We start from the raw sequence: 21664 nt of genomic DNA, 5'->3' as shown, positions 1-21664 counted from the left end.
TTTTTGTATTTTTTAGTAGAGACGGGGTTTCACCGTGTTAGCCAGGATGGTCTCGATCTCCTGACCTCGTGATCCACCCGTCTCGGCCTCCCAAAGTGCTGGGATTACAGGCTTGAGCCACCGCGCCCGGCCTGAACAAGCTCTTCTTGCTGTGCTAACCACAGTTACCACATGGACCATGTGCTGATGAGTCTTAAATTCATATCTCTGCCCTGGTGTTCCTCTGAATTGCCTGCCCGCTGAACATGTATCTAAACCTCAAAGGATGTAGCTACCACTAAACTAAGCTCAGCCTGATCCAGTTTTCTATCGTGGAGAACGATGCTATTTTCTCTTCTCTCATACTCTTTATCCAGTAATTACCAAATATCGTTGATTTTACCTCCTAAATGTTTCTCTCCACCTCCTCCACCATGACCTATTCTAGGTTCCCACCTACCTGTCAGCCTGAGAGCAGCTATGCTGTCTCTCCTAACTGGTGTTCCTATGGCTGCTCTTGCCACCTTCCAGGCTTTTGTTCAATGAGCAGCTGTAATTATTATTATTATTTGTTTTGTTTTTTGAAACGGAATTTCACTCTTGTCGCCTAGGCTGGAGTGCAATGGTGAAATCTCGGCTCACTGCAACCTCCACCTCTTGGGTTCAAGTGATTCTCCTGCCTCAGCATCCCAAATACCTGGGATTATAGGCACAAGACACCACGCCCGGCTATTTTTGTAATCTTAGTAGAGTTGGGGTTTCGCCATGTTGGCCAGGCTGGTCTCGAACACCTGATCTCAGGTGGTTCGCATGCCTTGGCCTCTCAAAGTGCTGGGATTACAGGCATGAGCCACCATGCCCAGTCCAGTGTAAGTCTGTCACTCTGCTGCTTCAACGATAATGATACTCCCCTTCACTGCCAGGATACATGATACGATCTTCAACTTGGGGTAGAAGGCACTGCCAGTTCAGCCCTGCCTCCCTCCCTGGCTCTGCACACCACAGCCACTCTGGCTATCTTACAGTTTTGCCCCCATTTTTATTCCTTGCCTTTGGGCTTCATGTTAGCTGTCCCTTCTCCAGAACTAACTTACTTTGCCTCAATAATTCCTGTTTATCTTTCAGAAGGAAATCTCTAAATCAGGCTCCTCTTTGTAATACCTTTTTTTCTTTTTCTTTTTTTGAGACAGTCTCACTTTGTCGCCCAGGGTGGAATGCAGTGGCATGATCTTGGCTCACTGCAACCTCCACCTCCCAGGTTCAAGCAATTCTCATGACTCAGCCTCTCAAGTAGCTGGGATTACAGGTGTACACCACCATACCTGGCTAATTGTTATAGTTTTAGTAGAGATGGGGTTTCACCATATTGGTCAGGCTGGTCTGAAACTCCTGACCTCGGGTGATCCACCCGCCTCAGCCTCCCAAAGTGCTGGGATTACAGGCATGAGTCACTGCGCCCGGCCCTGTTTGTAATACTCTTCACAGCTCCTGTACTTCACTTTCTGGCACTTAACCCTTAAAGTAAGTAATAGTGTAACCAGGCTTCTCTGATCTCTCTCCTCCTGGGATATAAGCTGGTATGAAGGCAGGATCCCATCTGTGTTGTTCATCCCCAGCACCTAGTCACCTGTAGGGCCAAATCTGGGAGTCAACTATGGTGGTCCAACAAATGGACTTATTTGTCCTCCTTTGAGGGTCTGACCTACCTCCTTCCTGCTGGGATCCACACCCTCGGGGAGCTCCTCTACAGGCTTGTTCACTAGCTGCTCCAGGGGGAAGATGGCCAGAGGCCCAGAACTGAGGTTGCTGTTAGCATTGAACACCTCCACTTTCGAGCTTGTGACCTCCTAGGAAAGAAAAGGAAACCACTGGTTACTTAGCTGGTGTGCGGCTACCTCCCAGGCTGCCTTTCTCTGTGAAGTCTCTAGGGCACCACCTTCCAAGAAGCCTCCCATGTCCCACCCCACCCTGCCACACATACACTCATAAGAACACAACATAGGCCGGGTGTGGTGGCTCACGCCTGTAATCCCAGCACTTTGGGAGGTTGAGGTGGGTGAATCACTTGAGGTCAGGAATTCAAGACCAGCCTGCCTAACATGGTGAAACCACGTCTCTACTAAAAATACAAAACTTAGCCAGGCATGGTGGTGGGCGCCTGTAATCCCAGCTACTCAGGAGGCTGAAGTAGGAGGATCATTTGAACCTGGGAGGTGGAGGTTGCAGTGAGCTGAGATCACGCCACTGCGCTCCAGCCTGGGCAACAGAGAGAGACTCCTCAAAAAAAAAAAAAAAAAAAAAAAACACACACACACACACAACATAGAGCTTAGTGGTCTGTTCTGACCAAAGTCCATTGGTGGAAAATGACTCTTTTCTTTTATGATTCATTAACTTTCCCATGGCCTCCCCCAGAGTTTGAGATCTAGCCTGGATATTTGTGACCCTGTCTCTCTTATCTCTTGTGAAATTGTCATCTATAAATTCACTTAACCTTGACCTATCTATACGTGCCAGTCTGTACTGTCAGTCCACCAAGAAAGGTTTTGTGAGTGCCGCAAGTTTTGACCATCTGTTGATTATACCCCAGTGTGCTTGTGAACTTACTCTTGAATTCTGGACACATTCCTCAGAGTTAGCTCTGTCTTGTTCCCTTTGTAAGCCTGTGAACTTCTCAAAGCAAAGGTTTTGATTTCATATTCCCATGTCCCAGGCCTAAAGGCTAAATACATTTCTTTTCTGGGGGGGTGGGGAGACAGTAGAGGGGGCAGGGGTTTTTTTTTTGAGACAGGGTCTGACTCTGTTGCCCAGGCTGCAGTGCAGTGGCACAATTTCAGCTCACTGCAACCTCTGCCTCCTGGGCTCAAACCGACCTCCCACCTCAGCCTCCTGAGTAGCTGGGACCACAGGCACATACCACCACTCCTGGCTGTTTTTTATTTTTTGTAAAGATGAGGTTTCCCCATGTTACCAAGACTAGTCTCAAACTCCTGGGCTCAAGCAATCCACCCTCCTTGGCCTCCCAAAGTGCTGAGATTACAGGCGTGAGCCACTGCGCCCAGCCTAAATACATTTCTGTTAACTCACTGAAAGACCAAAGGAGTTGTAGTTATTCTACCTAGAGAAGGGACCCCAAGGGTGATGGTGTGTAGAGACAGCATTATTTCTCAAAGTGTAGTCCATGGACTAACTACATGAAATTACCTTTTTAAAATAAGATTTAAAAGATGCAGATTCCTAGGTGCCAATTCTTAGTCTATAAACCAGAATATTTGGGAATGGGGCCTTGGAATCTGCATTTTAATATGCTTCCCCCTTACTCCCTGCCCCAGTTCCCAGACTTCTATGCATGATAAAATCTGAGAACCAGGCTGGGCGTCGTGGCTCATGCCTGCAATCCCAGCACTTTGGGAGGCCGAGGCTGGGGGATCACTTGAGGTCAGGAGTTTGAGACCAGCCTGGCCAACATGGTGAAACCTCGTCTCTACTAAAAATACAAAAATTAGCCAGGCGTGGCAGCACACACCTGTAATCCCAGCTACTTGGGAGGTTGAGGCATGAGAATCACTTGAACCCGGGAGGTAGAGGTTGCAGTGAGCCGAGATCCTGCCACTGCACTCCAGCCTGGGAGGCACAGTGAAACTGTGTCTCAAAAAAAAAAAATTGAGAACCATTTCACTAGGAAATTGAGGAAACAAAACCACTAGAGGCACTGGAGTTAAACAGCAAGAAGAATGAGAAGTAGGGAGAAATAGGAGGGAAAGCACAGGACACTGGTGTCTTCTCTGCAGCATTCTTGGCTCCCACAGGTCTGACCACCAGCTGGCCACTGCAAGGCCCAGCCACCCTGCCCCGGACTCACAGCAGTGATCTGGCTCCAGTCCCTAGAGTTGCCAAGCTCCACCTTCAGGTCCTCATAGGATTTGGCGTTCTGCATATAAAGTAAATAACAGATTAGACCTGGATCTCAGCAGAGGAGATGGATGAGAAGCCATTTTTCCTCAGGAATGGAAAGAAGGCTGGTCTGGGGCCTAGTGGTAAGAAAGGAAAGAGGATACACAGGCTGAGGCTGGAGGAGGGTCCCTGAAAAAGGAGATTAGATGGTGAAGTTGGGACCAGAGGGGCTGCCAGATCAGAAAAGGGCAGGGCAGGCTATATTTGTCCCAGTTCAGCCTGACTTGGGGATGGGGAGGATCTTTTCCCACCTGCAGGGGCCAGGGCAAGAACCACAGGCAGTGTGGAGAACCCTGCCTAGGCTATGTAGGCTTTGAGGAATGTAGGGCTCCTGGGGATGGGCGGGGGTCCCCCCAGATCCTAGAAGGGATCCCTGCGACAGAGGAGTGAAGGGACTATGGCTCTCTGAGGAGTCCCATCTCCATATCCTAGAGCACACTTATGCTGAATGAATGAATGAGTGAATGAGGCTGAGAGAGAAGCCAGCACACACTTGAGGTGAGGGAAGGGTGATAACTAAAGTGGACTGCAAAAACCCTGCCTTGAGTAAAAACTAAAATCAGCTCATCTAACTGCAGAATTTAAAAAACAAACCAACAGATTTAAGGAAATTAAGCTTTCTGCTTCCCTAAACCCATGTGTTGTGACAATTTAGAGCACCCAGAGCCACCAGGCCAGGCTTCACTCTACCTTGGCCTTCTTCCTACTGAAAACCTTTGCTGGAGTTCCATCCTGGGGATCTGCCCCTTGCTTCTATATGGGGCCAGTTTAGGAAATGCACCGTGGGAGCTTGGCACACGATCCCTCAGGTAAGGACCACATACATGACCCATTTTGCTTAGAATTTAGCACCAAGGGCTGAGCGCGGTGGCTCAAGCCTGTAATCCCAGCACTTTGGGAGGCCGAGACAGGCGGATCACGAGGTCAGGAGATCGAGACCATCCTGGCTAACATGGTGAAACCCCATCTCTACTAAAAAATACAAAAAACTAGCAGGGCGAGGTGGCAGGCACCTGTAGTCCCAGCTACTCGGGAGGCTGAAGCAGGAGAATGGCGTAAACCCGGGAGGCGGAGCTTGCAGTGAGCTGAGATCTGGTGCACCCCAGCCTGGGTGACAGAGCGAGACTCCATCTCAAAAAAAAAAAGAATTTAGCACCAGGAAGACATTTGTCAATTCTTTAGAACCAGCATGTTTCAGCTGGCACGGAGGATCTACCGTGTTGCTGCAATGATGAGAACATTGTAGCTGGCATAGTAGCTGGCAGCCACATGTGGCTAGTGACAAACTGAATTTTGAATTGTGTTTAATTTAAATAATCAGTACATTTCTTACCTATACTATCCAGCAGCTTTGCTCTAAAAGTAGTGTGCAAACAAGGCACTATAATTAGCCTTGATTTTTGATAGACTTCTTCCCTCTCACCAGGAGGCCTAATGGCCTTAGTGCAGCCTTACTTTCTATTCTAAGCCTCTTCTAGCCCCTTTCTAAATCAGCAGGTCATATATCCCAAAGAGACAGAATGGCCTGCAGGAATCGGCACTGATCTCCAGGCAGGGCTAGAGAAGGTCATGCTGGGATGAGGCCACTCACACTCCACTTAAAGGGATCCCAAGCCAGGAACCAGCCTGTGAAGGTGGGGGGCTCGTATCCCTGCTTCACCACAATGATGGGGGTCTCGGGGTCACGCCCGCTGGGATGGGTCTTGAGATATTCCTGCGCGCTGATGGCTGCAGCCTTCTTCTCCTCCTCATTGGCGTGTTTCCCAATCCAGAAGAAGACCTATTGAGAAATCCAGGAGATCAGTCCATCCTTCCTGTCCTCCCTGGCCCACAGGGCTCTGCCTCAGTTGTCCAGCAGTGAAGCCCTGACTTTGACCCTGTCTCTATCACTACCAGCCAAATGACCTAGGGCAGGCACTATCTGGCCTTGAATTTGTATCTGCGAAATTAGGAGGTTGGACAGATGCCTTGTACTTGGATATTCTGCAAATGTGTGTCTCCCAGACTGTCCAAAGCCCAGGATTATCAAAAACACTCCTGCTCTCATGTGAAATAAATAGGACTTTGGGAGAGAATATGCTCTTCCCTGCAGCCTCTCTTGAGCACGTTACTCCCCACCTTCCTTCTTTCTTACACTTCTGGTGTTCATACCATTTCCAGGGAGAAATTATGTGAGGACTAAGAAAATGTTGACACTTACCTAACCTTAAAGCCACTCTTTCTTGGCCCTGGGGATTGAGGTGCCTGGAAAGAGGGTTCCCCAGGCCCTTGGTCCTACCTGGTCCCAGACATCTAGTAGGAACACGTCATCCTCTTCCAAGTCATCCTGACTGAAGTCAGGGATCTCTGTGGCCAGGAAGCGCCCAGTCTGGTTGGAACATTCAAAGAGCCGGGGGGTGATGACCAGGTTTTCTTCCTGTAGTCTGCAGGATGGAGAGAAGATTGTACTGGCAGAAGGAAGGTGTGGCAAAAGGAGATTGAGGACAGAACTCTGAGGAAGGGACTCTGGCATGGAAAGGTCATCTCCAGCAAAATGCTCTGTCTTCTGATTGATAAAAGGGTCCCCTCTAATTCCAAGAGTGCTCTGAGGGAGAAATTGTCACTGCTTTCTGGACATGCATTCCAGTGGCTTTTGCAGAGCCTTGTTAGGAAGTTCTTCCTGATATCTTCCCTCCATCCCTCCTGCTGCTACTACAGTACATGCCCTTTTGCTTTTGAACTAGGGACTAGTGGATCATGGATATTCTCTAGAAAAGCCATTTGAGCCAGGCACAGTGGCCCACACCTGTAATCCTAGCACTTTGGGAGGTTGTGGCAGGTGGATCACCTGAGGTCAGGAGTTTGAGACCAGCCTGGCCAACATGGTGAAACCCTGCCTCTACTAAAATACAAAAATTGGCCAGGCATGTTGGCAGGTGCCTGTAATCCCAGCTACCCAGGAGGCTGCAGCAGGAGAATTGCTGGAACCTGGGAGGCGGAGGCAGAGGCTGCAGTGAGCCGAGATTGCGCCACTGCATTCCAGCCTGGGTGACAGAACAAGACTCCGTCACAAAAACAAAACCAAACCATTTGAAAGAAGGCTTGTGGCTGGTGCCCCTCAGCATCCCAGGCCTGTGTCAGGTCCTAAAGGCAGGCTGGCCTCTGGCATCTTCTTACTGAAAGGCAAACCTCTAGCACTGCCCCTCGCTTTGAGCTGCCTCCTATGGCCAGGAATTCCCTTTGCCAAGGAAACACCCCATCAGGTCCCAGGCATACTATAGTGAGCAGCACAGACACAGCCCCTGACCAAGAGGCTCCAAGGGCATGGGCTGCCTTTGATTCATCTTGTATCCCTGGGGGCCTGGCACAGGGCCTGACACACAGTGTCCTTAGTCCATGCCTGCTGTAGGTTCTGGGTGTGGGGATGGAGATGCTGGGAGGCTCCCCCACCTTGGTAACCTGGAGGCAGAGGGACCTGAGAGTTACCTCTTGGTGTTGGCATAGGGAGCCTTCCCGCCCAGGGCCATCCAGAAGTTGGCTGGCTCCTGCCCTTCCACCACCACTTGCTTCTCCGTCCGGGAGATGGTGTCAGCAACCATCTTGGCCATCTCCCGCTCGTCTCCGCTACAGCCCTAGGAAAAAAAAGGGTTGGCCAATTTCTAGTACCACCCCTACCTCCACCCTCCCACCACATTCACTACCCAGAGTTCCAGGGTCTAAGAGGGCTCTCCTGGGTCAGGACCCTGTGTATACAGGCCACACAAGGACAATTACATGCTCTCCTCTGTCCTTGACACTCCAAAGAATAGAAGAAACTAGAGAGTATTTTCAAGGGTCGAGAGGGACTCCAAGAGGCTATGCATTCTTCTTACAGAGATCAAAGGAGAGGCAGTGACAGGCTCAGGATAGTGAGAGAGAGCCCAAGACATAAAGACAGACCAGCACAGGGACAGATGGAGGTGGCCAGAGAAACAGAACAAGAGAGACTGACTCAGAGAGGCAGAGAATCTGAGGATGGTCATTGACGAGGCAGAAAGATAGACCCAGAGCTACTGAGGAGGGAGAGACTGGGCTCCAGAGGTGGCTGAGAACCGAGCAGGCACAGCTTAGTGGCCAGGGGTTCCTGCCCTCACCTAGGGGCTGCTGTGAAACTGGGGGACTCCCAGGACCCACTTGGGGATGGGGAGACCTCTAGGCCCTGAACACACCTTCCCACACCATAGGTAGCAGCAGGACTGGGTCTTGAGGACAAAGACATCATTGGAATTGAGGAAATTAGCCCGCGCTGGGACCTCAAAGGCCTTTGTGTTGTTGGCGCCCGTTCCGTGGACCCGGAACAGTCGTGTGGAGGGCTCAGGCTCCAAGTTGTTAGCTCGGGAGGTGCCTCCCTGCAGGTGAGGGGAGAAGGCAGGGAGAGAGAGTCAGGAGTCACATAGTAAAGAAGATGATGAAGGAACAGAGGGGCACAAAGAGAACCAGAGAGGGACAGGGTAGGGCGGGGCGGCTTGCCCCTGCAGCTCCTCTGATGCTCTGTCACGAGGTCTTTCTAAAACATTGTTTGCATCATGGCGCTTCTCTGCTCAAAAACATTCAGTGACTCCCCGTTGCTTATAGCCTAAAACCCAGCTCCTGAACTTTACCTTTGAAGGCCCCACATGACAAAGATGCAAACTGCCTTTGCAGACACTGCTGCCATCAAACCCTCCAGCGTAGCTCTGCCGGGCTTCTTTATTTTTTTGAGACGGAGTTTTGCTCTTGTTGCCCAGGCTGGAGTGCAATGGCACTATCTCAACTCACTGCACCCTTCGCCTCCTGGGTTCAAGCAATTCTGCCTCAGCCTCCCAAGTAGGTGGGACTACAGGCATGCACCACTATGCCCGGCTAATTTTTGTATTTTTAGTAGAGACGGGGTTTCTCCATGTTGGTCAGGCTGGTCTGGAACTCACGACCTCAGGTGATCCGCCCACCTCGGCCTCCCAAAGTGCTGGGATTACAGACGTGAGCCACAGCGCCTAGCCTTTTCTTTTTTCTTTCTTTCTTTTTTTTTTTTTTTTTGAGGCAGAGTCTCGCTCTGTTGCCCTGACTGGAGTGCAGTGGCCGGATCTCAGCTCACTGCAAGCTCCGCCTCCTGGGTTTACACCATTCTCCTGCCTCAGCCTCCCGAGCAGCTGGGACTACAGGCGCCCGCCACCTCACCCGGCTAGTTTTTGTATTTTTAGTAAAGACGGGGTTTCACTGTGTTAGCCAGGATGGTCTCGATCTCCTGACCTCGTGATCCGCCCGTCTCGGCCTCCCAAAGTGCTGGGATTACAGGCTTGAGCCACCGCGCCCAGCCGCCTTTTCTTTATTTATTTTTTTCTTGAGACTGAGTCTGGCTCTGTTGCCCAGGCTGGAGTGCAGTGGTGTGATCCTGACTCACTGCCTCCCAGATTCAAGCGATTCTCCTGCCCCAGCCTCCCCAGTAGCTGGGATTACAGGCACACACCACCACGTTCAGCTAATCTTTGTATTTTTAGTAGAGACAGGGTTTCACCACGTTGGCCAGGCTGGTCTTGAACTCCTGACCTCAGGTGATCCACTCGCCTCTGCCTCCCAAAGTGCGGGATTACAGGCGTGAACCATGCCCGGCCAGTTCCACCAGGCTTCTGATGTTCCCTACAGAGCCTCTCCCCCGAGCCTTTGTCCTTGCTGTGCCCCCTGCATTGCATGCCCTCATTTTACCTCTGCTAAACTCTTCAACTCTGACCCAAATGTCAAGACAAATGTGTCCTCTAAATCCCCTCCTGCCCATAAACTCTATGATATTCCCAGATTATTGTACTCCAGCTCCTCTTTTGACTCAACTTTTACTTCTGGCATTTCTTTTTTTTTTTTTTTTTTGAGATGGAGTCTCACTCTGTTGCCCAGGCTGGAGTGCAGTGGCGCAGTCTCGGCTCACTGCAACCTCTGCCTCCCAGGTTCAAGTGATTCTTCTGCCTCAGCCTCCCAAGTAGCTGGGACTACAGGTCCATGCCACCACGCCCAGCTAATTTTTGTATTTTTAGTAGAGACAGGGTTTCGCCCTATTGGTCAGGCTGGTCTCAAACTCCTGACCTCGTGATCCGCCCGCCTCAGCCTCCCAAAGTGTTGGGATTACAGGCGTGAGCCACCGTGCCTGGCCTACTTCTTGCATTTAACTACATGGTTCCTTAGACTGTTGGTTCACTGCTAAAATGTCTGTCCTCTCCCAACAAGATGGTGAACTGTATTAGCATGCCATTCTTCTCCTTGCTTGGGGAATTGCAAAGGACTGTATGTTTAAGGCACTCAAAAGGCAGATTATTGCTTAAATGATTGCATGAGATGTCCGTTTCATTATGTTGGAAGGCACCAATGCAGTTTGCACAGGTGCATCATTTAAGCAAATCTAGCCAAAATATCTTCCTTTTTTATGTAAAGGATTCAAGGAGTTGGGGTGTAGAGGGCAGGCAGTACTTACACATGGTGAATGCGCATTACACGTTTTTGTTTTGTTTTCTTGAGATGGAATTTCATTCTTGTTGCCCAGGCTGGAGTGCAGTGGCACAGTCTCAGCTAACTGCAACCTCTGGCTCCTGGTTTCAAGCAACTCTCCTGCCTCAGCCTCCCAAGTGGCTGGGATTACAGGCATGTACCACCATGCCCAGCTACTTTTTGTATTTAGTAGAGATGGGGTTTTGCCATGTTGGTCGGGCTGGTCTTGAACTACTGACCTCAGGTGATCCACCCACTTCGGCCTCCCAAAGTACTGGGATTACAGGTGTGAGCCACCACACCTGGCCTTTTTTTTTTTAAAGATGGAGTCTCACTCTGTTGCCCAGGCTGGAGTGCAATGGCACGATCTCAGCTCACTGCAACCTCCACCTCCCAGGTTCAAGAGATTCTTCTGCCTCAGCCTCCTGAGTACCTGAGATTACAGGCACCCACCATCATGCCCGGCTAATTTTTTGTGTTTTTGTAGAGACGGGTTTCACCATGTTGGCCAGGCTGGTCTTGAACTCCTGACCTCAGGTGATCTACCCACCTCAGACTCCAAAGTGCTGGGATTACAGGCATGAGCCACCATACCCGGCCCAATTACATGTATTTCTAAAGTAACCAAATGGGTTGTTTCTATTACCAGTTCCACATAGGTGATAGAACCTCCAGGGTAGTCTTCTATGAAGAATGGGCTTCACCCTAAGCCCTGCTCCCACCATCCATCCACTTCCCCATCTCCTGGATGCCTGTCTTGCCACAGTGGGTACTGCCAGGCACCTCAGTTCAGCAGCCACACCTGGTATACCACCATGCGTCCCTTGAAGATGGACATAAGATGAGGCGGCTCCTTGCCCATTGGGACCCGGATCTGGACTGGTTCACCATTGTACTTCTGGTCCAGGATGACGGCTTGATAAGCTGATGCTGTAATTTCATCTTGGCTGGCCTGGCTGCCCTGGGGATGAGCAGGAGGGAGTGAATGGGATAGGGTCAGCCCCCAATTCTGACCCCATCCTCAGCCTCAGCAACAACTCCATCCCCAAGGCTGACCTGGTCCTAAACCCAATTTTCTTCCCCACCAAACTCCACTGTGAAACAGCCAAAACCCCAATCTGACCCAGACCTCAGTTCTGATCTCAACCTCAAACCTAATTCTTTTGCAGACCCAGCCCAGCCCTGACCTACCTGCAACCCCAGCCTTAACCCCAAACCTCCTCCTTTCCTTACTGCTCCTTCTTCAGGGAAGCATCACAGGCACCACACCACTCACTCCTAGACACACTGCCTGCTCCCTCACATCTAGACACAAAAACCCAAGGGCAGAGCAAGTGATAAGAATGTGCAGAAGGCAATGAAAATTGGAAGGGAGACTCAGAACCAAAAGGAAAAGCGCTGTGAATGGGGGTACTAGCAGGACTTCATAGCCAAAGCAGTCCTTCTTGAAGCGGTGAGATCCCCATCCCCAGAGGTATTCAACCCAAGGGTGATGGCCACTTAGCAGGAGTATGTACAAGGTGGAGCTAAGCCGGCTATGCTCTGGGTGGGATGTGGCGGGACCTGACCTGCCAGATGTAGAGCAGGTAGTGCTGCTTGTTTCCGATGAGGTAGGTGTAGAGCAGCAGGTAGCAGTCACCCCCATAGAAGTGGCCTAGCCACTTGGAATCCACAGGTACCAGTTCTAGGTTCTCAATGCGCCACACCTAGGGACAGTATCAGGCCAGGGTGAGGTCCAGGAACAGGTTCCACCATCCCTGCTCCACCCAACACGGGCCTCTCTGCCCTCACATACCTGCACTTCCCCACTCCCATCATCTACCATCTTCTGCTGGGCTGCCACCTGAGGCTTGACATGCATGGATGTGGCATCAAACTTCACCTGTTCCACTTTGGCTAGAGTGGGGGAAATCATGACACCAATTGTCACCAGCTGAGGCCCCCCAGGTCCTCACAACAGCCCTGAATGGTGGCTACAATTCTTAGACCCATTTTCAGATGAAGAAACCGAAGCAAGAGAGATTCAGTAGCTTACCTGGTTGCACAGAATGTGGCAGAGCTATAGTAGAGAACCGTAGCTCCCTCCCTCTAAAATTCCTGCTTCACCAGTGCCTCCCAGGGAGCCAAGAGAGGCATAAGAGCAAGGCTTTAGCTTTGTTGATATACATCCTGACCCCTGCAGCATTCAGACTTCAAGCCTTGACCTTGTCTCCCAGCTCAATAGGGAGCTCTGCAATGATGGAGGCTGTCACTATTATTTCTTCTCTCCTAGGTGCCGGGCACCAAGCTTGCCCTCAGCAAATACTGGCGGGTAAGAGACTGAGCTGTTTGGTTTCCAGGAAGGCTCAACCCCTTCCCAAATGAAACATCACATCACTCTCAGCTCCCTTTTTTTTTTTTTTGAGACGGAGTTTCACTCTTGTTGCCCAGGCTGGAGTGCAATGGCACAATCTTGGTTCACTGCAACCTCCACCTCCCAAATTCAAGCGATTCTCCTGCCTCAGCCTCCTGAGTAGCTGGGGTTACAGGCACGCACCACCATGCTTGGCTAATTTTTTTTTTTTCAGTACAGACAGGGTTTCACCATGTTAGGCTAGTCTCGAACTCCTGACCTCAGGTGGTCCACCCGCCTCAGCCATCCAAAGTGCTGGGATTACAGGCATGTGCCACCATGCCCAGCCCTCTCGGCTCCCTTTTTGTGACAACTAGAGTTTGTCCATGTCCCCACCCGCTAGAATAAGCCCAGAGCCGATGTAAAAGTCTTCGTGGAAGACGCATGTCAGGGAAGGAGGGTGGGTGATGGACCAAGTGGCTCTCCTGGCCCAGCTCCTGGATCCTAGCTCCCTCACTGCCCCGTGACTGGCCCTCACCCACGGAGCCCACAGTGTGGGTTTTGCCCAGGCCTGAAGTCCGGTTGGACACTGTCCACTTCTGGAATAGCTGCTGAAAGACGGCCGACTCAGCCCCATCATTCTGCACCTCCACCTGTGTGCTTGGTGGGTACTGCTTGGCTTTGATGAAGTTCTGGGAAGAGAAAGGGCTGAAAGCTATGCCCCTCCCCTAGTCCCCACTCCCAATGCAAGCCAAAACCTGGCTCTAACCTAACCAGATCCACCATCAGATCTACCCCTGGCATCAAAACTGAACCCAAACCCAATCCCAATGCTAATCCCCAACCTAACCCTACTCTGACCCCCAGCATCAAGGTCAAATCTGATACTGCCTGAAACCTAACACTGGCCTCAAGACTCACTCTGACCTCAACCTCAAATCTAATACCCAAACACAACTCTGACCCCTATCCCAAAGCCAAATCTAACTCCTAAGGTGACCCTACCTCAATGCTAATCCTAATGCCCAGTCCCCAATCCAACACTGGCACTGGCCTCAAGCCAGTTAGGGTTATGACTCCAGCCCCAGCAATGACCCCAAACTCTGACTTGGTCCTGGTCTGAGCTGACCCAATCCCCTTCTGTAGGAAGCCAGCCTCCTTCCATTTCTCCTTCCCTTCTCTAAACTCAGCTCAGGTGCAGAGAGGTGAGAGCCCATATCTTGAGGTGGCTCCAGGGTTGCCTGGTGGTTGACTCCCTGGTGTGCAGAGATCCCCCCAAGATGACTACAGAATGGCCCCTCAGGCCCCTCCCACTGGGCCATGCCAAGCCCTCATCCTGCCGTTCCCAGCCTTCCCTGCCTCTGCCTGGCGCTATGCCCTGGTCTGAGCCTGCCTGCCCACCCCATGCAGCTATCTGCTCTCTCCCATCACTCTGCCCTCCTCCTGGATCCCCACCCCTACCAGCGCATGGCTCATGGCTCCCTTCTTCTCCTGCTCATTGGCTTTCTTCCCCTTCCATACGTAGATCTTCAGGCCCCCCTGGTCCAGGATATAACAGTCCTAGAGTTGGGAGAGGTAAGAGTCTGATGGAGCTGGAAGTGCTGGACTGGGACAGCCTCACACACAAAAAGAGTCTCTCCCTCCCATGCCCACCCCAAGCTCCCTGGAATTTTTCTGGCTTGAGGGAGAAGGGGCCAGGCTGCAGTGGGCTGGGGGGTCTCCAGACCCTCTCACCTCGTGACTGAGCAGGTCCTGCGTCAGCGGCCGCGTGGCGACTTCCCTCACCACCAGATTCCCCTCAGCATCAGACACACTGCAGGACAGAAGCAAGGCATAGATGGGGAGGGGCCCCAAGCCCCTCAGCCAGGGCACCTGCTCCCAGGGAGTCCCCAGCACCCAGGAAGACCCCACTGGGCACTCACTGGTACAGTTTGAGTGCAGCCTTGAGTGCCGGCTCCACCACCGTGTCGGGCACAGCTGCCTTCAGCTCCCTGCGCTTGCCCAGCACATGGTTCATCACCTCCATCAGCTTCGGGGATGCCGATTCATTCTCTCCGTCCACCACGCCTACATAGGTGCGCCCTCCCCGCTCCTGGTCTCGGATCTCCTTGGCCAGAGTCATGCCCTGCAGGAAGGCCCCTGGTGACCCATCGGGAGTAGTGGGGGAACAAGGCAGTGTCTGCCACTCCACACCCTGCCAGGCAAGCCCAGACCACCTACAGCAGCAGCCACGGGGGTTGAGACCCCTGCCCTGCTTTTCCCTGTCGGAGGGGTCAAGCTTTTAAGGCATATAAGGAAACCAGGGAGAAGGCAGCTGGGAAAGCAGGTTTCCCCACCGTCGGGAAGGTGCTTAAGTGGGCTTGCTGGGCTTTCTGTTCTGACAGTGTGGGAAATGTGTGCTTAGACTTCACAGTTCCAGACAACAGCTGAGCCCCAAGGATCACAGTACTCAATCTCTTTCGCCGGGTGCGGTGGCTCACACCTGTAATCCCAAAACTCTGGGAGGCCGAAGCGGATGGATCACCCGAGGTCAGGAGTTCAAGACCAGCCTGGCCATGGTGAAACCCCGTCTCTACTAAAAATACAAAAAAATTAGCCAGGCATGGTAGTGCACACCTGTAATCCTAGCTACTCAGGAGGCTGAGGCAGGAGAATCACTTGAACCCAGAAGGTGGAGGTTTCAGTGAGCCGAGATCATGCCATTGCACTCCAGCCTGGGCAAAAAGAGCAAAACTGCATCTCAAAAAAAAAAAAAAGATATCTTTGCCTCCAAACATGCTTGCAGTCTCACAGTGCACACACAGCGTCAATGTGCTGTGAGTATAAACACACATATGCCCATGCCCATTTCATTCACCACTGGATCACCAAGGCTTGGCACAGGCTCTGCCACACTGTAGAGACTCATTCTATCTGAGTGGATTGACCACAAGTTCTCACACACAAACTCCAACATGCACACCTGCCCCAAACACATGGAGAGTGATCCACCTTAAAACACACTGTCCCCAGTAGTCAGTGGGGTGAGGCCTGGGGAAAGGAGCAGGTGGGGGCAGTCGAGGATTTGAGAGGGAGGTGTGGTGCATGGGAAGGTTTACCTTGAGTCTCTCCATGTGGTTACTTTCAGGTCCATTCCACTGGATGATAAGCTTCCCGAGGTCCAGGAGGAAAACATCCCCTCGGTTGAAACTCTTCCAGGACATCTCTACCTAGGGAGCCATGGGGGAAGTGCAGACCCCACTCAGAGCTCACCTATCATCCATCATCTTGGCCACCCCTCCTTGCCCCTCACCCCTCCCCAGCCCCTGCCCTCCACCCTGGGCCTCACAGCCCTGGCCGATGTTCCAGTGGGGCCCGCCTACCTCTGCAGCTACCACGTTCCTCTTGCCCTTGACATGCAGCAGCCTCCGGACATCATAGGAGTTGGTCTCCACCTGCTTCATGCCAGAAGCCACGCCTCCTTTCCGGATCCTGAGGAGAGGTGAGCAGACCCAGGGGAGTGGGCTGGGAGGTGTGCCTGGCCCCTGTTCTCCCAGGTCCTGGCTGCCACGCTGGGGTCACCTGAGGGCCAAGCTGGGAGTAGACGAGGTGAATGAGGTGCTGAGGATGCAAACTTTAGGGAGTCACTCACTGTCGGGTCCTGAAAGTGCAAGGTCGGCCTGTGGCATGCCCTTGAACCACCCTGACAGTCAGAGCAACCTTAAAGTCTGCACCCTAGATCTTCAGTCATCTCGCCCTAGTCCCTGCCCTGTGGAGAGGCCTGCAAAGAAGGGTCATGATATATGAAGAGTAGGAAATGTATTAATAGGCCGGGTGCGGTGACTCCTGCCTATAATCCCAGCACTTTGGGAGGCTGAAGTGGGCAGATCATTTGAGGTCAGGAGTTTCAGACCAGCCTGGCCAACATGGTGAAACCCTGTCTCTACTAAAAATACAAGTTAGCTGGGCATGGTGGCGGGTGCCTGTAATCACAACTACTCGGGAGGCTGAGGAAGAAGAATCGCTTGAACCCCGGGGACGGAGGTTTGCAGTGAGCCAAGATCACGCCACTGCACTCCAGCCTAGGCGACAGAGTGAGACTCCATCTCAAAAAAAAAAAAAAAAAAAAGGAAATGTATTAATAAATAGGGACAGAATCCTGAGGACAGGGGATCAAAGTGGAAGAAAAAACAAGAAGGGAGAGGTGCCACTCCAGTGCCCACGGGAGTGGACTACTGCTGTAGCGTGGGAAGAAAAGAGCAAGACAAAAAAGAAGAACGGGAACTGTGGCTAATTAGAGAGCCCCCGGCCTGTCCTACAGGTCAGTAACAACTCAGCTCCAGAGTGTGTGTTTTCCTGGGGAAAGCTAAGCTAGAACTTCAACTTGTACAGAAAAGCCAGCAGTATGGTCTGGGAGTGGTAGCTCATGCCTGTAATCCCAGGACTTTAGGAGGCTGAGGTGGGAGAATCACTTGATCCCAGGAGTTTGAGACCAGCCTGGGCAACAGAGCAAGACCTTCATCTCTACAAAATATATATATTAAAAGATTAGCGGGGCGTGGTGGCTCAGGCCTGTGGTCCCAGTTACTCAAGAGGCTAAGGTGGGGCTGGGCGCAGTGGCTCTCACCTATAATCCCAGCACTTTGGCCAAAGAGGCCAAGGCAGATGGATCACTTGAGGTCAGGAGTTCGAGATCAGCCTGTCTATGGTGAAACCCTGTCTCTACTAAAAATACAAAAATTAGCCAGGCCTGGTGGTGTGCGCCTGTAATCCCAGCTACTGGGGAGGCTGAGGCACGAGAATTGCTTGAGCCCAGGAGGCGGAGGTTGCAGTGAGCCAAGACTTTGCCACTGTGCCACTGTACTCCAGCCTGGGCAATAAAGCAAGACTCCATCTCGAAAAAAAAAAGGAAGAAAAAGAAAAGCTGGCAGTCTTGGTTTTTAGTGTGGTAGGCCTGCATTAGAGATAGGGGAGCAGCCATTTGTCTGTTGGCCAGAGTTGGGCGATTAGGCACTGAGCTCTCCAGGACATTCAAGTAGGAGCTGATTTACAGAGATTCACAAGAGTTACAGAATTTCAGAACAGCCTCCAGACCAAGGACAGAGCAGTGGCAGAAATAAGAGTTGGGGAGTGGAAAAGTGAAGAACAATCGCCAAAAACTCATGAGGGTCCCCCTCGTGCCTCCCCCCACAGTTCCAGGGTCCCTTCCCCATCCCAGGTCACCTCCCCCTGCTCCGAGTGTTCTTCCTAGACCCGAACAGGTCTGGGTGTCCCTGCCTCTTCAGTTCAGCCCCAACCTCTCCATCCCTACCACTCATCCTCATTCCCTCAGCCTGCAACCCGCCCTCCCTACACAAGGCCTTGCTTGAAGTAGCCTCGGAAGGCCTCGCTCTCGTTGCCCTGGACCTCGCGGTGCTGCACAGCCCGGCCCTTCAGGAAGTCATCCATCTGTGTGGTGTAGATGGCAGCTGCCCCCTGCTCATCCAGGGATGAGTCCTGGCCAATCCAGTAGTGGATGTCATAGGACAGGTTGCTGGCTGTCTTGTGGATCTAGGGAAAAGGTGTCCAGTGTACCTGAGACCCTGGGCTCCCACAGCCCCTCCCACTCTGTGTGACCTCCCACACACGTGCCGTCCAGGACCATGGGGGAGCGTGGCACAGGGCAAGTGCACTAGGCTAGTGATTAGGGGCCCTGAGTCATGGCCCAGCTCTACCACTGACTCTCCGAGACATGGCTTCTCTCCAGGCCTCACTTGCCTCACCTCAGAAACAACTTGCTTATGCCAGGCACAGTGGCTCACACCTGTAATCCCAGCACTTTGGGAGGTCAAGGCGGGAGAATCACCAGGAGTTCAAGACCAGCCTGGTCAACATGGCAAAACGCTGTCTTTACTAAAAATATAAAAATTAGCCAGGTGGGGTGGTGGGTGCCTGTAACCCCAGCTACTCGGGAGGCTGAGACACGAGAATCACTTGAACCCAGGAGGCAGAGGTTGCAGTGAACCAAGATCGTGCCACTGCACTCCAGCCTGGGCGACAGAGCGAGACTATCTCAAAAAATAATAATAATAAATACATAAAATAAAAATTTTAAATGAGTCAATATAAAGAAAAAAATACAAATGTCTTAATAGTACAGGTGGTACCAGGATGTGGTGAAAATCAAGGTGATATGAAGATGACTACGAGGCTGGGCATGGTGGCTCATGCCTGTAATCCCAGTATTTTGGGAGGCGGAGGCAGGTGGATCACCTGAGGTCAGGAGTTCCAGACCAGCCTAACCAACATGGTGAAACCCCGTCTCTACTAAAAAATACAAAAAAAATTAGCTGATTGTGGTGGCACATGCCTGTATTCCAAGCTACTCTCAAGGCTAAGGCAGGAGAATCTCTTGAATCTGGGAAGTGGAGGTTGCAGTGAGGCAAGGTCGTGCCACTGCACTCCTCCAACCTGGGCAACAGAGCGAGACTCCATCTGAAAAAAATTTTAAAGAAGGAAGATGACTATGGATTTTGGAAATGTGGACTCAAGTTAGGGTGATATGGCAACAATGCAGAAGTTTCCCCAAGAATGTGAATCCACAGAAATTGGCCTTAGCTGGGAGCTCAGTGGATCAAGGGCAGCAAGAGCCTTTGACCTCTGTAAAGCCACCACAAGGTTGGGCACTTGGGCATACCCAGTAAATTCTGTCTTGGGGTGAAGCCAGGCCAGCTCTCCCCAGGGTCCCCAGCCTGTTTCCTCCCTGACACTACAGTGGGTTTTGCTCTCTGCTCAGCCTCCTCCTCTGCCCCTGACTCACAGCCAGGATGATGTAGCAGTCACCATCGAAGAAGCTCCCAAAGGTGCTGGAAGGAACAGGCACCATCTGCATGGCCTAAGGAGAGAAAAGGGGTCAGAGGGGCTGCCCTGGACCACCAGGACCCCTAGGCCGGGGAGGAGGAGGGCTGAGGGGAGGAGGCATCGGAAAAAAAGAGCCGGGCCCAGGAATGAACGGAGAGAAAAGGAAGAGAGAAGGAAACTGTGTGAGGGGCGGGAGAAGGAAAATCAATGGTGGGAAAGGAAGGGGCGAGTGAGGAAGAGGAGGTGGAGAGGAAGGTTGAGAGACAGAGGGAGAAAAATGGAGAAAGGGAAAGGGAGACCAGCCGGGGTGTGGATGATGCGGGAGGTGAGGGGCTGAGCTCTCGGGGGCTGCAGGGCAGGAGCAGAGGAAACTAAGAGAAATCCCAGGCCTCTGCCTTGCCTCCCTCCACCCCAGGCCTGCGAGGCCCCCATGCCCAGACAGGGCCTCACCTCGATCCTCCATATCTGCAGCCCCGGGGTGGTGATGTTGAGAGAGCCTTTGACTTGGGCGCTCAGATTGGTCATGGTGAGTGAGCCTAGGGGAGAAGGCATTGGGAGCAGGGGCACCCTGAGTTCGGATGCTGCCCTTCCAGTCTGCCCCTAGAGAACTCCCAACAGTGCCAGGAGGTCGCAGGCTCAGGGGCCTGGAGGAGCATAGAGGGTTACTCCCCACTCAGTGACCATTTCTGCTTGTTTAGTACCAAATCCGCAGTGTCTAGCACAGTGACTTTGCTCGATAAAGGAAGAGATGGGGAGGGAAGGAGTGAGGGGTGGATGGATGAATGAATGAATGGATGAACAGAGTGAACCCTCCCACTGTGAACCACTCTCTGCCCGCTAAACTGGAAGGAACGCCCCTCCCCAAGCTTTTCTCTTCACGTCAGCCCTTTCTCCTTTTTTTTTTTTTTTTTCTTTTCTTTTCTATTTGAGATGGAGTGCCACTCTGTCGCACAGGCTGGAGTGCAGTATCATGATCTCAGCTCACTGCAACCTCTGCCTCCCAGGTTCAAGTGATTCTCCTGCCTCAGCCTCCTGCATAGCTGGGATTACAGGCATGAGCCACCATGCCTGGCTAATTTTGTATTTTTAATAGAGACGGGATTTCCCCATGTTGGCCAGGCTGGTCTCAAATTCCTGACCTCAGGTGATCCACCTGCCACAGCCTCCCAAAGTGCTGGGATTACAGGCGTGAGCCACTGTGCCCGACCAACCCTTTCTGCTTGGACCTGTAGCTGTGTTCACTGCAGCTGCTCATGAGCCTCACCTGGGGAGCTTCTGAACGTGCTGATGCTCCAGGCTCTGGCAGCATCCCTGGGGATTCTGATTTAATTAGGCCAGGGTGGGGCTGGGCATGGGTGCTTTATTTTCTGCCTTTTGGGAGGTGGAGCATGGGTGCTTTTAAAACTCTCCAGTGATTCTGATATGAGCCAGGGCAGACAGCCACTTGTGCCCAGTTATTCTCCTCTCTAGTTTTAAGGCTTCTCCTCACCAGGCCAGAGGCCACCCCGATCTCCATGGAGCCTATCACCCAGCCTGGCAGGGAGCTGCCCTCCATGAATGCTCCTTGAACTGATTAATGAATGAAAGGGCATGTGGCCGACAGGTCAAGCCTCCACTCACTGACAGCCTGAAATCTCACTATCTAATCTCTCCTTGCACCTTGACTTTGAGTCACCTCTTAATGACTTGGCCTTTTAGTACTTTAGAGAAAACTCCCTTTTCTGAGCCCTGAGGGATGGCTGCTGCTTCCCTGGCATTCTAGAGTTTGAGGTAAGGCCCTGCCCAATCTCTTGATCAGTGCCTCCTCTGGCTGATCATAAGCAGCTTGCTGTGTATCTGTAGGAGCCCCTTGGGCTTGAGTCCCATCTGATGGCCTGTTGGCTATGGCCTTCTCCATCAGGCAACTATGATCTCCTCCATCAGGTATTTTTCAACCCACCAAGTCCCCAGGGCTCCCAGGATTCCTGGTCCAACAGAACCAAGCTGGGTATAAAGGAGGAGACCGTTTTCTGTTTCATTTCTATCATCACCTTTGTCTCTGTCCCCTCCTTTTATCTATCTATCTATCTATCTATCTATCTATCTATCTATCTATCTATCTATCTATCT

The 21664-nt window shown here is 52.0% G+C and overlaps 1 protein-coding gene across 1 annotated transcript in view; it reads right to left on the bottom strand.

Moving 5' to 3' along the window:
• The window catches only part of VIL1 (villin 1), a 32283-nt gene that overhangs the window by 7734 nt on the left and 2885 nt on the right, over nucleotides 1–21664 (bottom strand). Inside the window, exons 2-19 of the mRNA XM_023221102.3 lie at nucleotides 20006–20091; nucleotides 19515–19589; nucleotides 18069–18265; nucleotides 16099–16207; nucleotides 15835–15945; nucleotides 14659–14861; nucleotides 14471–14549; nucleotides 14198–14296; nucleotides 13275–13428; nucleotides 12200–12300; nucleotides 11973–12110; nucleotides 11207–11365; nucleotides 8121–8300; nucleotides 7399–7544; nucleotides 6212–6356; nucleotides 5525–5713; nucleotides 3842–3910; nucleotides 1686–1826 (exon numbers count right to left, since the gene is read on the bottom strand). Of these exons, the coding sequence (XP_023076870.2) occupies nucleotides 1686–1826; nucleotides 3842–3910; nucleotides 5525–5713; nucleotides 6212–6356; nucleotides 7399–7544; nucleotides 8121–8300; nucleotides 11207–11365; nucleotides 11973–12110; nucleotides 12200–12300; nucleotides 13275–13428; nucleotides 14198–14296; nucleotides 14471–14549; nucleotides 14659–14861; nucleotides 15835–15945; nucleotides 16099–16207; nucleotides 18069–18265; nucleotides 19515–19589; nucleotides 20006–20080 (2370 nt within the window). The 5' untranslated portion in view covers nucleotides 20081–20091. The remainder of the gene's footprint in view (nucleotides 1–1685; nucleotides 1827–3841; nucleotides 3911–5524; nucleotides 5714–6211; nucleotides 6357–7398; nucleotides 7545–8120; nucleotides 8301–11206; nucleotides 11366–11972; nucleotides 12111–12199; nucleotides 12301–13274; nucleotides 13429–14197; nucleotides 14297–14470; nucleotides 14550–14658; nucleotides 14862–15834; nucleotides 15946–16098; nucleotides 16208–18068; nucleotides 18266–19514; nucleotides 19590–20005; nucleotides 20092–21664) is intronic.

Source organism: Piliocolobus tephrosceles, chromosome 11 (genome assembly GCF_002776525.5).
Source record: "Piliocolobus tephrosceles isolate RC106 chromosome 11, ASM277652v3, whole genome shotgun sequence".
NCBI lineage: Eukaryota > Metazoa > Chordata > Mammalia > Primates > Cercopithecidae > Piliocolobus > Piliocolobus tephrosceles.
This window is presented reverse-complemented; position numbering and strand designations above follow the sequence as displayed.